Consider the following 16,529-nt stretch of genomic DNA (forward strand, 5'->3'; position numbering starts at 1 on the left):
TACACCTGCTCATATATCTCCTCTCTTGCCTTCATTCAGGGGCCAAACAGTCCTTCCAGGTGAGGCAACATTTCACCTGCAAATCTGTTAGGGTTGTTATTGTATCCAGTGCTCCCTATCTGACCTCCTCTACATTGGTAAGACCCGATATAAATTGGGGGACCACTTTGTTGAGCGCCTCTGCTCTATCTGCCAAAAGCGGAATTCCCAGTGGCCAACCATTTTAATTCCTACCCCATTCCTATACCAACATGTCGGTCTATGGCCTCCTCTTTTGCCACTATGAGTCCTCTCTCAGGATGGAAGAGCAAGACCTCATATTCCATCCAGATAGCCTCCAGCCTGATAGTATAAATCATTTTCCCCCCCTCCATTCTGTCTTCTTCTATTCTCCACTCTGGCTTCCTGCCTTTTATCTTCCCCGGTACCTCGCCTTCTTTTGGTCCATGCCTCTCCTGTCAAACTCGTTCTTCTCCAGCCCTCTACCTTTCCCACCCTCCTGGATTCACCTATCACTTCCTAGCTGGTCCAACTTCCCCTTCCCCCACCTTTTTATTTTGGCGTCCTCCCCCTTTTCGTCCCAAAGAAGTTTCTCGGCCCAAAATGTCAACTGTTTATTCATTTCCATAGATGTTTCCTGACCTGCTGAGCTCCTCCACAATTTTCTGTGCGTTGCAAAGCATGTTTGTTGTGAAAATTCATTTAAAAACAGAATCTGAGTTTTGCTGAATGATTGGCCAGAAATACAATGGTACTTTGTTGGATATATAGAAGTAACAATTTGCTTTACTTTGAGGTGCATTTTTAAAATAACTTTTATTTGATAGAAAACTCAAGGTGACACTTCAATGTTAAATCAATGAATAAGTTTGCTAATTGCTGTAATTCAATTTTCTGAAAGATTCTGGAACAAGTATTCTGAGTTAGTAAAGGCAGAGTTGGGGAGCTGACAAAAGGTACCTTTAAATATTTTTGAAGTGAAGTGGTCTTTTTCAAATATGTTGTAGATTCATCTGAAATCTAGGATGTATCACTTACTAGCTCATATAGTCATCTCTTTTATATAAGGAAATATAGCATTCAAATTACAAATAGGTCCCAAGCAAAAAAGTACTGTCTGGTTGGCTTCAATTGTAAAACTGAAGGGGGAAAATGGTAACTTAGACACAGGGAAGAATTTACTCCACTATTTTAATTAAGATCAGGGAATATTTTAGCTGAGGGACTCGTCTGGAAGCCAAAGCAATGATCAATTCCCAATGCAACAGAGTAATGTGCGTGTGATCTTTCTGCTGCAGAATAATTCCTAGCACTTCCTTCCACTTACGAAATTTAAATAACATGTGGTTCATGTAAAACTATCCTTCTGTGTGTGTTTTTAATAGTAATAGACTGTAGACCCCTTTTGAAAGTTAATTAAAAGTTGCAGGGCACTATTCATCCGCAACCACCAGTGGTATTTGTGATCATAATATTAATCTTAAGCACACCATCCCTGACCTTCATAGTTCTCCATCTTTTAATTTCTATAGCAACATTTTTTCCCCTTTTTATTCCTCTTCTAAGCTCTCTTCTATGCACAGCACAGGAATGGGCCCTTCAGCCCAACACAGCAATGCCAACCAAGATGGCTTTGTAAAGTTAAGCTCCACCTGCCTGTGCTTAACCCATGTCTCTTGAACCATTCCAATCCATATATCTATCTAAATACCTTCTGAACACTGTAATTTCACTGACTGCGTGTGGAATCTGCAGCTCATTCCATATACCCGAAAGCTTCTGTGGGGAAAAACTTGCCCCTCGGGTCATGTTTAAATCTTTCCTGTTAACCATACATTTATGCCTCTAGTTTTAGACTCCCCAGACCCCAGCGTAAAGATTCTAACCATTCACCCTGTCCATAACCCTCATGATTTTTATATGGCGCTATAAAAGGTCACCCTCCTATATTCCAGGGAAAATCGTATCAGCCTATCCAACCTCCTTGAAATACAAGCCTTCCAGTCCTGGTAACAGGCTTATGAATCTATTCTGTATCCTTTTAAATTTAATAGCATTCTTCCTATTGGCTCCAAAACCAGACTGCGTGCAATACTCCTTGGGCTTTTGTCAAGTCGCAACATGACATCTTAACTCCTGTACCTAGTGCCTTGATCAATGAAGTTCACCCTGCCAAATAATTTCTTCAAAACTTTTTTGCCACTTTCAAGGATAATATATTTGTACCCTAGGTGTCTCTGTTCAATAGTCCTACTCAGGACCCTGTTTACTCTATATATCCAAGTTTGGAATATCTTCCAAGCAGCATCACTTCACATTTGTCAAAGTCCTACAGCTCAAAAACAGGCCCTTTTTGCCCAACATTTATGACAACAAAGTTGTTAAATTCTGATGTCAGAGTTAAATTCCATCTGCCTTACCTTGGTCTATTTTCCCAGTTGCCCAGAATCATGATTATATTCTTAGACAAGCTTCTTCACTGTTCATTGTACTCTCAATTTTGGTGTCATCTGCAAATTTATTAATTGTGCCACCTACTTCTTCATTCAAATCAATAATACATATGATGGACAACAGGGATCCTGCACCACATCAGTGGTCACAGGTCTCCAATCTGAATCCAGCTGCCTGACCTGCTGAGCTTTGTTTGTAGAGCACTAGTTTAAGATGACCACGTACACATTAATATCATGTAGACAACATGACCATCCATTCATTAAGCTTTTATTGTGAAAATTTGAGTTAAATGTAATTGTCTTACCAATTACATTAAAATTCATGTTTGAGAACCCCATTGGGAAAGGTGAAGAAAATGTTAGAAAATTGTAAAACATGGAAATCACAAAAGAAACAGATTTCAGAGGAGTGGTTAAGATATATAACCCTGCAAAAATCAAAATTCCTTCCAGTGAAGAAAATGAAACACATAACCTCATTTGTTCAAGATTACTTTTCTTAGTAGCGTACCAGTTAATATTACCCTGCCATTCATGGTGGAGTGCTTCACCATCTGCTAAGTAGTGAACTGTTACAATCCAAGATTAGTAAATGTCACTATTGCATATTACGTTAGCCGACATCAGTCAGTAACTCCATTTGAAATATTACAATCGATCTGTTGAAAACCTATCTCCTCTTTTTTTTTCCTCAGGGAATGTGCAAAATACCGTTCGTAGATACGAAGTAACGAAGGTAGAAGATTGAAACATTGAATTGCCAGAAGGTAGCATGCCATGATAGAATTTCAGTAGAAACATAGAAAAGTGGGAGAGGGTGTAGGCCATTCAGCCTTTCAAACCATCTCTGGAGTTCAGTATGATTGTGGCTAATTATCTCTTTCAATGCCATAGTCCTTTTCTCTTTCGTCTACCTTGAACCATTCTGTGTCCAAAAAACATTCTCCTTAAAATCTGTTTGTTGTTTTTTTTTTGGGGGGGGGGAATAATTCCGCAGGTTTGTCATCTTCTGAGAGAGGAACCTCCTCACTTAAAAACTCTCATTAAAAACCCTCCTCCTTCATCCTCCCCACCCTTTTTTTTTAAACTAAACACTAGTAAGTATAGACTGACTCAACACCATCTTTCCTCAAATGTTAGTCCCCCAATCTGAGCAATCAATCTGGTGAGCCATTGTGGCACTCTCTATACATCAAGTATATCCTTGGCAAAGAGACTAAAGTGCACACGATACTCCAGATGTAGTCTTACCAAGGCCTAATATAATTGTAGGAATTTATCCTTGCTCCTGTACTCAGAACCACTTGTAATAAAGGCCAGGACGATTTAACTGCTTGCTGTAAATGCATGTTTGCTTTTGGTGATTGGTGTACAAGGATTACAAGGTGTACAAGCTGATTGGTGTATTTTTTTTTCCCTCAGAGTTAGTTTTATTATTACTGACATCCATTCTGAAATTTGTTTTGCAACAGCAGTGCTTTGTAATAGAGCCCTGCGGCAGCACAATGGTGTGCATGAAGCTATTATAGCTTATGACGTCGGAATTTGCAGTTCAGTTCTGATGCCGCCTGGGAGGAATCTGAATGTTCTCCCTGTGTCTGTGTGTGTTTCCTCCGGGTGCTCCAGTTTCCTCCCAGAGTACAAAGCCGTATTGGTTGGTAGGTTAATTGGTAATTATAAATTGTCCTATGATTAGGCTTGCTGGACTGGAAGGTTGCTGGGCAGCACAGCTTGCTGGACTGGAAGGTTGCTGGGCAGCACAGCTTGCTGGACTGGAATTTTGCGAAATATATAAATTGAAATTACTAGAGATTACAATAAGAAATATATAAAATTAATAAGTAATACAAAAAGATAGTAGAATTGTTCATGGATCATTCAGAAATCTGATGGTGGAGGGGAAGAAGCTGTTCCTAAAATGTTGAGTGTGCATTCTCAGGCTCCTGTACCTCCTCCCCGATGGTAGTAATGAGAAGAGGATGTTGTAGATTGTCAGGGTCCTTAACGATGATTGCTGCATTCCTGAGGTACTATTTGAAGATGTCCTTGATGGTGGAGAAGCTTGCACCTGTAGGGAGCTGGCTGCGTCTCCAAACCACTGCATTTTTTTCAATCCTGTGCACTGGAGCTTCTGTAGCAATTTATTGTAATTTCCCAATTTATCATCAAGTGAACACTATCCTGCTTTTTGCTGTAAGGGGGAATAATTTCACATTTTTTTTCACATTGATTAAGTTTATAGCAGATTCAGTGCATTCACTGAATGTATCTAAATTGTCTTAAAACCCATATTTTAAAGGGGAAGTCCTGCACCTTTCCTTCCCCTTTTCCCTCTCTCACCTTATCTCCTTGCCCACCCATCGCCTCCCTCTGCTGCTCCTGCCCCTTTTTCTTTCAACCATGGCCTTCTGTCTCTTTCACCAATCAACTTCCCAGCTCCTTACTTCATCCTTCCCTCTCCAGGTTTCATCTATCACCTTCTGTTTTTCTTTCCCCTCCCCCCACCTTTTTATCTACCCCTCGTCTTTTTATCTCTAGTCCTGCCGAAGGGTTTCAGCCCAAAACATCGACTGCACACTTTTCCAGAGATGCTGCCCAGCCTCCTGAGTTCCTCAAGCATTTTGTGTGTGTTGCTCGGATCTCCAGCATCTGCAGATTTTCTCTTGTTTGTGTCTTAAATCCTGTTAGCATTTATCCTCGTAATTTATAGTCCCAGCTGGTTTCATGTCATTAGTAAACTTGTGCTTTACTGATAACATGGAGTCAGCTTATCACTAAACTGGATTGCAGGAGGCAAAGAGTGGGAATAAATATTTTTTAAAAGTTTTCTAATTGGCTGGCAGTTACTAGTGGCGTTTCGCAGAGGTCAGTGTTGGTACCACTTCTTTTCACATTATATGTCAGTGATTTGGATGTTGAAATTGATTGCTTTGTGGCAAGTTTACGGATGATGCGAAGATAAGTGGAAGGGGCAGGAGGTGTTGAGGAAGCAGGGACTCTGCAGAAGGACTTAGACAGATAGGTGAATGGACAAAATGGAAGATGGAGTGTAGTGTGGGGAAGTGTATCGTCATGCACTTTGAGAGAAGTAATAATGGTGTAGACTATTTTCTAAATGGACTTGGGAGACTTGGTGCAGGATTCTGTAAATGTTAACTTGCAGGTTAAGTGGGTGGTAAGGGAAGCATGCAATGTTTGCATTCATTTGGAAAGGATGGGAATATTAAAAACAAGGATGTAATACTGAAGTTTTATAAGGCATTGATCAGACTTGGAGTGCTGTGAATAGATAATAATCCTTATCTAAGAAAAGATGTGTTGGCATTGGTAGGTATCCAAAGGAGATTCATTCCTGGAAACGTTCTCTTAAAAGGGTTAACGTATCAAGAGTATTTGATGGCATATATTCACTGAAGATTTAGAAGAGTGAGGGAGATTTCATTGAAGCCTATTGAATATTGAAAGGCCTAGATAGAATGGATGTGGATAGGATGTTTCCTGTATTGGGTGAGTCTAGGACTGGGGGCACAGCCTCAGAATAGAGGGATATCCATTTAGATCAAGAGAAGAAGAGATGAAGAGGAGGTTCTTTAGCCAGAGGGTGGTGAACCTATGGAATTCGTTGCCATAGGCAGCTGTGGATACTAAGTAATTGGGTATATTTAAAGCAGAGGTTGAAAGGTTCTTGATTAGTCATGGTGTCAAAGGTTACAGGAAGAAGGCAGGAGAATAAGGATTCAGAAGGATAATAAATCAGCTGTGATGGAATGACAGAGCTGGCACAATGGGCCAAATGGCCTACTTCTGCTCCTATCTCTTATGTCTTACTGCATTCAATTCATTCCTCTAAATCTGTGATGTACATGCTGAAGAGCTGGTGTACAAGCACTTATTTCTGCATATCCAAGCACTGATTCTTACCATCCTGATAAATCTATTTGCTCCTATTTTGCTTGCTGTCCATCAATGGATTTTCAAATCATAAAGTAAATTCACCCCAGTCTTATGAGCTTGTATCTTATTGTCTACCTGAATTTCCTCAATAGCTGTTACACTTTATTCTGTACAGTCAGCCCTCCATATCCACGGGGGATTGGTTCCTGGACATCCTGCGGATACCAAGATTGAGAGATGCTCAAGTCCCTTGTATAAAAGCCTAAGAGAGCTCTTAAGGGTGTTATGAAAAGTGGAAATAGCGTTCAGCATTTATTTTGCAGCGAGCCGTTATAGAGGCAGCGTGCACTCCGAGCAGCGAGAGGTCTTTACTTCGATTTATTTTGTGCATTCGTTAGCAAGGTGTGTCCTAAGGTATCAGAAAAGCCTAAGAGAGCTCGTAAGAGTGTAACACTTAGCATAAAACTGGACGTAATTAAGCGTTTTGATCGTGGTGAATGAAATAAAGACATTGTGCATGCGTTCACCATTCGTACTATTTACAAGCAGAGAGAAAGAATCTTGAAAGCTGCCGATGTTACTATTGGTTCTGCTAGTAGCAGATCATTAATGCTTTTACTATATATTAGTGTTATTTTAGGTTTTATGTGTTATTTGGTATGATTTGCTAGGTTATTTTTTGGGTCTGGGAACGTTCAAAAAATTTTTCCCATATAAATTAATAGTAATTGCTTCTCCACTTTACGCCATTTCGGCTTACGAAAGGTTTCATAGGAACCCCTTACTTTCGGATAGCGGGGGCTACTTGTACAGTATTTTCAATCCACGGTTGGTTAATTGCTTTTTAGGAGCCAATATTTCACAGAAAGAAAGGGTGCACACAACACAAGTAGCGACCGAACGAGACACGAGGCGAACAATGCTCAAACAACGAGTGCTGGAGAGAGAACTTCCGGGTTTTCCAGATACGCAGTTGGTTGAATCTGCGGATGCGGAACCCGCAGATACGGAGGGCCGATTGTATTTTTTTTTTATCTTTGTCATACCTCGATGCTCTGTACAATGAATTGATCTTTATGAATGGTATGCAAGTTTTTCACTTGGTGCAGTTTTTCCACTGTACATAAGTACATGTGGCAATAATAAAGCAATTTTAGCCAAGTTTGTAGTCATAATTTTTTGCATTTTGTGATAATGCATTTTTATAAATTTTATTTGTACAGGAGATGGAGTAGAAACAAAGTCTTCACCATCAAGTGTGTAAGTTACAATTTTTAGTAGCTGCAGCTAGAATTATGAAAAGTCTACTTCTTGACATTCCTTTTTATGATAAGATTCTTTTATAATTTTATGCATTTAGAAGGTAGAGAAGAAGCAAAGTGTAATCCATCAGGAGAGTGTGCTACGGCCAGATTTATACAGTACAGGCTCTTTGGCCCAGTTTATCCAAGTTAACCAAGTTGTTTATTTGAGGTAGTCCCATTTGCCTGCATTGACCCATATCTCTCTAAATCTTTCTTATCCATGTACTTGTCCAAGTGTCTTTTAAATTTTGTAATTGTGTCAGTTTCTACTATTTCCTCTGGCAACTCATTCTATATACCAACAGCCTTGAGCAGATAAAGTTCCTCCTCCGGTCCCTTTTAAATCCTTCCCCTCTCACCTTGCCTGTATCCTCTAGTTTTGAACTGCCATGTCCTGGGAAAATGACTGACTAATCTACCCTATCAGTACTCATGATTTGAGAAAATTCTATAAAGTTACCTTTCAGCTTTCTACACTCTATGGGAAATAAGTCCCAATCTACTCAGTCTCTCCTTATAACTCAAGACCTTCAGTCCCATGAACGTCATTAGGAAACTTTACTATACCCTTTCCAGCTTAATTGCATCCTTCTTGTAACTAGGCAACCAGAACTCCAAGTGCAGTCTCACCAATATCTTGTACAATTGTCAGATGATATCTCAACTCTTGGCTCATTACCCTGCAAAATGAAGGCAAGCATTTCTTCACATCCCACAGTAACTGCAGATTCCAATTCTTTTTAATGATTGGCTTCCAAAACAGTATACTGAACCAGCAAGGATAGAAATTTATGAATATGAATATTCGACGGATGTGGTGATGTGGACTTAACTGATATCTGGTGTTCTATATCCACCAAAGCATCTTATAACACAAAATGGGATTCGGTCTGAATTTGTGTTGATCTCGAATGGTGTTTTTTTTATTCTGCAAAGTTATTCTCCTTTCTAATATGTGTCAATTTGCCTCATAAGTTCCAGTGGAATCTACTTCACACTTTAAAATTGTCAATGCTAGGTCTTACCAATTAACTTGGGCTGAAATAGGGTGTGGTGATCTGCTTTTCTCATTATATCATCTTAGTCTCTTTTTTTTTTCAAACTAAGCCTGCTGATTAGTGGCCCACTTTCCAAAGGAAACAGTTTCACTGTGTTCTAAAGTTTTTTTTCTAATATAATTCTCCACACCCAACTCCCCAGCAACCACATTTAATTTCCAAAGCTTATTATTAGAGTGGTGAGATTACTGCTAGCATTAACATAGACAACTCTTTGGGACCAAATTGATTCAGGGTAAAGGGCTGCTTATTTTTCTTCTTTTTCATTTCTTGAATGATGCAAAGTTCCAGTATATTTTAAGATTGAAACAGAAAAGAAAATTCTGGGGACACGTTCAGAGACCCTTGATAAAATGAAGCTAGTTTTTTTCAGCACACCCATCAGGTAATTGATATCTGGCTGAGGTAGAAATGTCACAAGAGCAAAACTTTTTGAAGAAATGATAATTGGTGCCCTCAAGGGCGGTTAGTTTCAACTGCTGCTCACTTTACCAAGCCTCTAGAAATTAGATTTATGGAAGTCTTTGGCAATAGACCTGGAGATATGAAATGCCATTGGTGAATTTTGTGTTTGGTTAATTTGTAGAAATCTAAAGGCTGAGCTCATTTTTAATTCGAGTTTTTTTAAAAACTGAAATATTGAAGATATAAAAATGTACTCATTGATCTCAACTTGGGTGGTGACCGATCTTAACATGATAGGAAAAACGAAGATAATTCAAAAGGCACACAAGCCTACATACTGTATTAGGAGCAGTAGTAGATGATTCAACCCTTCGAACATTTATTTCTACCATTTAAAGTGTCATGGGAGATCTGGTGACATCTCTTTCCATCCATCCACTATTTATCACCTCTCTCATTTATCAAGAATCTATTCTCTCTGTGTTAAATATTAGAAGACTCTGGAGCACTCTTTTGCCACAGCCAATGGAACTGAAGTCCCACAATCTTCAGAAGCAATTGTAGCTTGTCTGTCTTAACTAGGCAATTCTTTATTTATAAACAGTGATGTCCACTTCAAGATTCTGTTACGAGGGGAATTAGCCTCTCCAGATCTACCCTGTCAAGACTCACTCCATGCTCTTTTAAAATCCAGCAGATAAGAATGTAATATGCTCAAGCTTTCCTCAAAAGACTGAGAAATCAATCCACTGAACCTTTCTACACTTTATCATTCCTCGATTAAGGAGACCACTTCTGTTCAGATTACGCTAAATATCATCTCATCAACATATTGCATAATCTCTCTTCTTTGCATTCAATTCCCTGAGCAATAATTAATAATGCTCCTCTAATTACCTGCTGTATCCACTACTAGACTTGTATGAATCATGTACCTGTACTCCAAGCTCTGCAATCTTTCATCATTTAGATTATAATCCATTTTTATTTTTTCCTACCAGAATGGATAATGTCACAGTTTCCCACATTTGACAGAGCTTTTCTTAAATATATCCTCCTCCTGCTTCCATTATTATTTTCCTATGAACATTTTATCATCAGCAAATTTAGCAACCAAACCTTAAGTGCTTTTCACAAGGAAATCTGCAGATGCTGGAATTTCAAGCAACGCACATCAAAGTTGCTGGTGAACGCAGCAGGCCAGGCAGCATCTATAGGAAGAGGTACAGTGGACGTTTCAGGCTGAGACCTGACGAGACCTGCCTGGCCTTAAGTGCTTTTATCTATTTCATGTTTTTTTTTCCACACCATGCCCATATTTTCCACAATAACATTTGGTGTGATTACTTATCAAACAACTTGGTGTTAAGTTTCCTTTGTGGGGCTAAGCAAATCTTCCACACAAAGTGTATTTGTTATCAGGAGTGAATTGCCAGAGGACGTAGTAGAGATGGAAACAAAAACAAAATTTAAGAGCCTCCAAACAGGTGGCACAAGAAAGTAGGATACAAATTTAATGCAGATAATGGGATTAGTATAGCGAGGCAGGATCATTTGTATAGATGTGGCGGGTTTAAGAACCTGTTTCTATGCTGTTCATCTCTGACTTTAATGACTTCTAATGTTTTTGCTGTGACAGATGTTAAGTGACTTGTACTGCTCTGTTTTCTTCCCTTGGTTTGTTTTTCTCTTATCTAATGGGACTCAGATTTCATAAATTACAAGCAATGTATCAAACTTCTCACCAGTCACTTCTATTAAAACCTAGGATTCTTTTAAAACAAGGGTGACGTTCTCAGCATCTGGAGACGTCAGACTGCGGCCTCAACAACTTCCTTAATACTACTTCCCTGGTATTCTGTTTCTCTAGAGTTTTTCTCCCAACTTCTAACCTACACCCACTCTATCTGAAAAGTTATTTGTATTGTCTGTATTCAAAACCATTGCAAAATACTTGTTTAATTCATCTACCACTTTATTTTATTATTATTTTATTTTATTTTGCTATTAATTCCGCAGGCTCTTTCCATTTATTGAATCTGTTTTTGCATTTCCATCTACCTTTCTCTGACTTTTTTTTTCCTCCTTAGTATTCCATTAGTTATTGTCTGCTGGCTTTTGTATTGTTTCTCATCTCTTGACCTATCAACAATCTTTGTGCAACTATACACTTTAAAATTTAGTGCCATCTTTAACAATTTCAGTTAAATATAGATGATGGATCTTCATATCTCACCCTTAGTATCTCTGTCATGCTGGAATGCATCTGTTGTGGCTATCCAAGAGATCCCCTTTAAATCACAAATGGCAGATTATTTAATCTGATGTACAAATTCCCTTTAGCTAGATCTGCTTCCTTGATTTCAGATTACTTTTAAGTTGAACGTACTCTACTTGGATCCATTTTTCTCTTCATCAAATTGGATCCCAGTGATTAATGTTAGTTTTGCTAATTTTTGTTCACTTACTCCTGCGACTAATTGACAGCTAGATTATCATGTTATTCATATTTAAATACATGGGAAAATTGTTACTCAGATGGTGTAGCTACAAATCTTTTTCAAAACATAAGAGAAAACTTTGTCAAGTCATCCTTCCCAGAGTTAATTTCCATCTTCACATCTATCATTGATTTATTTTGCCTTGAATATTTAATAGTCAGGTTTTATTTTACTGTATTTAATATGGATTATTGCTTGTGTGTGTCTATATACAGGTGAACCTAAAGTCAGAAAAGATATTTGACGTTCCAAAGGTTGAAAAGAGAAGATCATGTTTTGCACTTAATCTTGAGCAGCACAAAGAGAATGCCTAATTGGGAGAAAGGATCTCTTGAAGATTTTAACATTGAAAAGATTTTAATCAACAGTTCTGCAAAAGAACACTTCAGGCCAAATATTCACCTTTTTGTATTGCACAGATGCTGCTTGAACTTGTGCTTCTGGGATATTTTTATTCTAGCAGCCGTCATGTGATGCCACTTGACAGTGGTACTCTGTTAATTACACTTGCTGTATATTTCTAACTGCTATAACAAGAGCTAAAGGTATGTGCAGGCTTGAATGCTAATGATGTATTATTGAAAGAACAAATATTTAATTTCAGTGCAAACAACAGGAATTCTGCAGATGCTGGAAATTCAAGCAACATACATCAAAGTTGCTGGTGAACGCAGCAGGCCAAGCAGCATCTGTAGGAAGAGGTACAGTCGATGTTTCAGGCCAAGCAAGTTTGTTCTCCTTCATGAAATAACATTAATTTCAGATATTGTTAAAGTTTTTTTTATCCACAGATGCTCACTGTGCTTCTAAATTATTTAAGTTTAAAAGTCAGAAATTTAACACTCAAGATGTATTGCTCAATTGTCTAGAGTTGTGGTAATTTTAGATTTCTGGCTGTGCCAATGTGGCTTGTTTCAACTTATAATTGTGTAGTAATCAAGATAAACTGCATTTTACATGGTTTTTTAAAAATGCATCTTGTATGAATATGTAGCTTGATTGTGTGTGTGTTTTTTTATTATTTTCAATGTCCACTGAATAGAGTAGCTTCACTTGTCTTAGTACTTAAGATCTTTTCTTAAAATAAAAAGGTGAAAATGCACAAGGGATTCATAGAATTAAGAGCATATGGCACAGCTTATCGAGCTGCAGCTACATTGTTCTAGCAACCTGTCATCAGTTTTGACCTCCAGTGCCATCTCTAGGGAGTTTGCATATTCTCTCTGTGACCGTGGGTTCACTTCCGTGTCCCACAAGTGAGAGTTCAGAGGCAATTGAATATTGTAAATTGCCTTTGGTGTGTTGGTGACTGGGACATGCTGAAGGGAACATGGGAAGAAAATGTTACAGGAAATTGAGGTTGTACTGAGAGCTGGCATAGATTTCATTGGCTGAGCTAATGGCCTTGCATTGATTTATTTTAAAGAGAAAACTAGACAGGCTATTTGCAATGATTGTTTAAAATATTTTTAAATTGAAATCAAAAATTATACAAACATTGAATAGAGATTGGAGCTCAAACAGTAATGAATATCTTTGTTTACATATGCAGATGATAAAAATAATCCAAAGGAAGTGATTAAAGCAAACTGAGTAATTATAGAAAATTGCCAATCTGCGTTGTGCACTTCCATATACTGTTACCTACTCCTAACTCACACTGCCAGGAATTTAAAGTTCAGGGTGGAATTGGGATGACCACAGATTGTGTAAAAGGGAAAATCTGAAGAATTTGACAGGTGTTGAAGAAAATGGAAAGGTTGACGCATACTTTTATGACAATGAGAAAAATCTTAACTCCTTTGCAATCATTGTCAACATGACCCAATGACATGAAATAAAACTATGAAAAGCAGCTGATAATTTATGATGCAGAAAATAAGTTGCTATGGGAGTTTTATAAAATGCTGAGGAACAGAAAGTCCTAGGAGTCTAAATCCATTGTTTTCTTAAAGTGTCTACATATTAAAAGGATGATGAAGGGATAGGTGTTTAGGGTTTTGGCATAGAATGCAAAGGCTGGAACATTATGTTGCCACTCTACAACTCACTGGTTGGGCTGCATTTAGAGTATTGCAATAAATCAAATGGGCTGGACTTATACATTTAACTGGTCATCACTTGGCCTGCTGGTCTGGGTTGAGGGAATATAGATGTATAAGATAAAAGGCAAAAATAGGATAGATGGCAGGGATATCAAAAACAAGAAGGCTGAGGTTTGAGGTAAGAGGAAGGAGTTTTAAAGAGAATTTGAGAGAGATTTTTTTAAACCGATGATGTCTTCAACTCACTGCCAGAGAAGGTAGTGGAGTCAGATAGACCCCCTGTGTTTCAGGGTCATTTAGAAATACACCTAAATAGGCAAGGTATGGGATATAGTCCCAATTCAGGCAAATGGAATTGGTCTAAATGGGTAAAAAGATGATTATGTACATGGTGAGCAAAAACAGCTTGTTGCTGTACTGTATGACTTGTTTTATCTTGTAGCCTTGGTGGGATAATATTAAATAAATACCTTGTGCTTGCCAATCTTGGTTTCTTTTATTACAGCTTGTTAGTTACTGACCCCTTCGACCCACCTATCAAAACCTATAAAGGCAGGCAATAGTTTATCTGATTGGTTAAATGACTCCGAATTCAGCACAAGATGGCAGAATAAGCAATGGTAACAAGATAAACAGGGTTGTAATCTCACAATTCCTTCTCATGTCAAAATGCTAGTAAGGGTAAAGAATGAGAGGATGGGGAAATGAACGGAATGCATAAGAGCTAGTGCAGGCACGAGTGACTTAAGATTCCTGGTCCATTAGCATTGCTTCTAGGGCATAGGTGACCAGTAAAAGAGGGACAAGGTTGTACCTAACTGAATGAGAGCCAATATCACGGTGGGGTGGGGTGAAGGGGGGGATTTGCTAGGGCTGCTCAAGAAGGTTGTAACTAGTCTGGCAGGGGCCTGGAACTCCAGTAGTGTCATCGATGAGAAAATTGAGGCAAATGCTGAGGTTAAAACAAGCAAGTCCAATAGGCAGTGGCTGGACAGTCTCATAGGCAACTTTGCCTAAAAGGCAAAGAAGATGACTAAGAGCACATGGAATTGTGATATAGGTTGAGGCCTGACCAGGACTGACAACTCAATGTTCCAGCCTTACAAAAGTTGCCATTGTGATAAAAGTGGAGGTGTGATGTTAATGAGGAAGGACATCACTCTCTAGAGAGGTTATGGAGGTAAAATTTGGAATTTATAATACCACTTCAATGGTATTATAATACAGCCACCCCCCCCCCCCCCACCCAACCTCATCCTCCAATTCTGGGATTTGGAGGATTAACTGGTGAAATTGCAGCTAGGTGTAGGAATAATAGTGGGTGATTTTAACTTCCATAATCATTGATTGGACTGCCTTAGCGAATGGATGGTGGAGAATTTATTTGTGTGTGTGTGTGTCTATGGAGGGTTTTCTGAAGCAACCCGTAGATGCCAGCACATGAGAAGGGGCTTGATCTCCTTTTAGAAAATGAAACTGAGCAAGTGGCTGAGGAGTCTGCGGGGCCACCTCGGTTTTTTGAGTGGAAAACTGCATCTCACACATTTGACAGAGTTTTTTCTTCGAAGGGGTGACCAAGAGGATTGATAAAGGCAGGACAGTAATCGTCATCTACAGTGGACTTTTGCAAGGCCTTTCATGTGCAGTAGAGAGCATCCTAACATGCTGCATCTCTGCATGGTATGGAAACTACATTGCAATGAACATGAAGGCTCTATAACAGATAGTCAAAACTGCCCAATGTATCACTGGCACCATCATGAACACAACGTATATACAGAAAAGGGCCAGTAACATCATGAAGGATCCCACCTACCTTGGTCAACCTGTTTGTTCAACTCCCATCAGGGAGGAGGCTTCATTGCATCCACACCAGGACCAATAGAACCAAAAAGTTACTTTCCTCAAGCATTAAAGCTGATTGACACCTCCACCCACTAACCCACTCCCCTACTCCCCAACCACCAGTACTTCATCATTTCCCATCAGTACAGACTCCTGTGCCTAGCGTCACTTTATAGACATACAATCTATGTATATAAGCTATTTTATGTATTTATTGTGGTTTTTATTAATACCTCATTGTGATTTTTTCTTTGTGCTGCATCAGACCCAGAGTAACAATTATTTCATTTTCCTTTACACTTGTGTGCTGGAAATAACATCAAACAATCTTGAGTCTTCAATGCATGGTAGGCTGGTTGTGAAGGTTAAAACACATGGGATCTAAGGTGAGCTAACCAATTGGATTAATGATAGGAGGTAGATGGCTTTTCTAGTCAAGGCTTGTGACCAGTGATGTGTCAAAAGGATCGGTGCTGGGTGCCCAGTTGCATATCGTATATATTAATGATTTGGATGAGAATGTACAATTAGTAACTTTGCAGACGATTTCAAAATTGGTAGTACAGTAGTGGTAAAGGTTAAACACAGGATACTCTGCAGACGCTGGAAATCTTGAGCAACACACACAAAATGGTAGAGGGGTTCAGCAGGTCAGGCAGCATCCAGGAAACAGAATGAACACGCAACATTTCAGGCCAGGACCCTTCGGGATAAAGATTGATTGAAGTTACTACAGGATGTTAACCTACTGCGAAAATGAGCAAAGGAATGGCAGATAGACCAATTCAGACAAATGCAAAGTGGTACTTTCTGGGAAGCTAAACAGGCCAGGACCTACATAGTAGATGGCAGTACCCTGGGAAGTGTTTTTGAACAGACAGAATGAGGGGAACAGGCACATTGTTGCAGTTAGTTGGCGGGGTGGTAAAGAAGGGGTATGGCGTGCTTGCTTTGACAGCAATGAGTACTAGTTAGGATATCAAGTTCCAGTTGTACAAAATGTTGGTCATACCACGCAGAG

General features: G+C 39.0%; 1 protein-coding gene across 3 annotated transcripts in view; it reads left to right on the forward strand.

The window, feature by feature from the left end:
* LOC134348001 (pregnancy-specific beta-1-glycoprotein 9-like) overlaps positions 1–14,485 on the forward strand; it is a 38,695-nt gene extending 24,210 nt beyond the window's left edge. Inside the window, exons 5-7 of one of the 3 annotated variants that reach the window (XR_010018317.1) lie at positions 3,152–3,223; positions 7,574–7,610; positions 11,834–14,483. Coding sequence is in view for 1 of the 3 variants with exons in the window: in XM_063050732.1 (XP_062906802.1) it covers positions 3,152–3,204 (53 nt within the window). In the remaining 2 variants the exon portion in view is untranslated. Of the gene's footprint in view, positions 1–3,151; positions 3,224–7,573; positions 7,611–11,833 lie in introns of all 3 variants that reach the window. The other 2 variants (XR_010018316.1, XM_063050732.1) reach the window with 2 other exon arrangements.
* Positions 14,486–16,529: the final 2,044 nt, after the last annotated feature.

Source organism: Mobula hypostoma, chromosome 6 (assembly GCF_963921235.1).
Source record: "Mobula hypostoma chromosome 6, sMobHyp1.1, whole genome shotgun sequence".
Taxonomy (NCBI): Eukaryota; Metazoa; Chordata; class Chondrichthyes; order Myliobatiformes; family Myliobatidae; genus Mobula; species Mobula hypostoma.